General features: G+C 33.6%; 1 protein-coding gene across 3 annotated transcripts in view; it reads left to right on the top strand.

The window, feature by feature from the left end:
* fam184a (family with sequence similarity 184 member A) overlaps positions 1 to 1,721 on the top strand; it is a 278,742-nt gene that overhangs the window by 120,625 nt on the left and 156,396 nt on the right. For all 3 annotated transcript variants that reach the window (XM_015372804.1, XM_015372806.1, XM_015372805.1), the window contains one exon: positions 73 to 192. In XM_015372804.1, the coding sequence (XP_015228290.1) occupies positions 73 to 192 (120 nt within the window). The remainder of the gene's footprint in view (positions 1 to 72; positions 193 to 1,721) is intronic.

Below are 1,721 nucleotides of genomic sequence, written 5' to 3'. Positions count from 1 at the left end.
GGGTTATTACTGCATTAAATCCTAAAAATGATCATTTAACACCTAATAACTTTCCGTTTCTCTGTGTTGCAGGTTATCTATGCATTGAATACAAAAAACGATGAACACGAGGCGGCTATCGCCACTCTGAAGGAGGCCCATGAAGAGGAGGTTCAGCAGATTCTTTCTGAGACCAGAGAGAAGATTCTGCAGGTAAGTGTTGAAAAGGATGATACTAATTTTACTTTTTAACATTGAAAAGTTTTATCTTAGTACATATTATTCTTAACAAAACTACCTCTCATCAGCCAGACGTTAATCGCTTTAATTTAACATTTCTTTTTCCTGTTCAGAAGATGATGTTCTTTAAAGGGTTACCAACTATGTAAAAGTTTATGAGTGCTGCATTCAAGACCATCCAACCTGAGACCAAATCAAGACCAAGACCAGCTTATAAATGTAGCATTTTCCATTTAATATTCTTAACTAAAGTCTTAACTTCTCTTTAATCAAATATTTTATGAAATTGTGCCTCAAAAGGTATATTTTATTTGTTTTGTTTTTTAAAATAAAACCTTCATTGATGAAAGTAAATCATCTAACAAACCTAAATCGACTTCCTTGTAGCAAAAAATGACTTATTTTTAAGACAGGGAGATAAAATAAAATCACATCTTTGGCGCAAGGCAATTAAAATTTACTTACAGTTAAAGCAAAAATATAATTAAATTATTAATTTATTTAGGATATTTATAGTTTCTTTGATTTCATGCATGCATCTCAATTCACGCTGATTTTTTTTTTCCTAAGTTGAAATATTCCACACCTTATGAATTGAACTTTGGAAACTTTTGATTTTCCATATAAGCTTCTGTTTAATTACTTCCATGTTTCGATTTTTTTTTTGTGTGCAATATGTTTAGATTTGAGTTCAAAATGTTCTTGTCAGAAATGTCTTTAGCAGTTGAGGTTCTGCAGTAGTTACCTGCATTATTTGTTACCTGCACCTCAAGCCTGATCCTGCAGGTGCAGCTGTGAACATGCCTGTTCGTCACATCTATACAGAGCAAAACAGAAACAAGGCATACTCTTAAGTAAACCTGTTGGGAATAGGGCTGGGTACAAAAATCGATTTTGAATCGATTCCTTTACATTTTTGCAAAATCGATGTCTAGAAAATGAGATCGATTAGTGCATGACGTATGAGACACTTATGAGACAGTTTTGTTCACAGCTAAAGTTTAAACTGTCTGATTTACAAGTTTGCACTTTGTGTTTAATTTAACAGGAAAAAATAAAATACATGAGTATTTTGAAACACAGTTGAACCACTTTCATTATTGTAAATACAGATCCAATCTAAATTAATCGATTTAGATCTTTATTAATCAAAATTGAATCAATTCAGGACTTTCGCAAAAATACCCAGCCCTACTGTAGTTGGTAACCTACACAGCAGATCCCTAGAATAACGTCTTAGTTTGTACGACAGAGGAGAGACGCAGAGATTGGGCTCTAGCGTAAAAGCGAACCTGTACCTATGGGTTGAGGCGTGTTCTTCAGATGCTAGATGTGGTACATGCAGCAGAGAGGAGGATTATCATGCTCCATATCTTCTTGTCTCTACATGTAAAGTGCCAGGCTGTTTTAGCTACTTTACCAGAGCAGTTTAATAAAATCAATGGTTGTGAAAAGTGTTTATACCCTTAAAAGTATTGATTCTCACAAAATAAATTATTCCA

Source organism: Cyprinodon variegatus, unplaced genomic scaffold (genome assembly GCF_000732505.1).
Source record: "Cyprinodon variegatus isolate N-32 unplaced genomic scaffold, C_variegatus-1.0 Scaffold76, whole genome shotgun sequence".
Taxonomy (NCBI): Eukaryota; Metazoa; Chordata; class Actinopteri; order Cyprinodontiformes; family Cyprinodontidae; genus Cyprinodon; species Cyprinodon variegatus.
The sequence above is the reverse complement of the archived record's forward strand: the minus strand, read 5'-3'. Positions and strand labels throughout refer to the sequence as shown.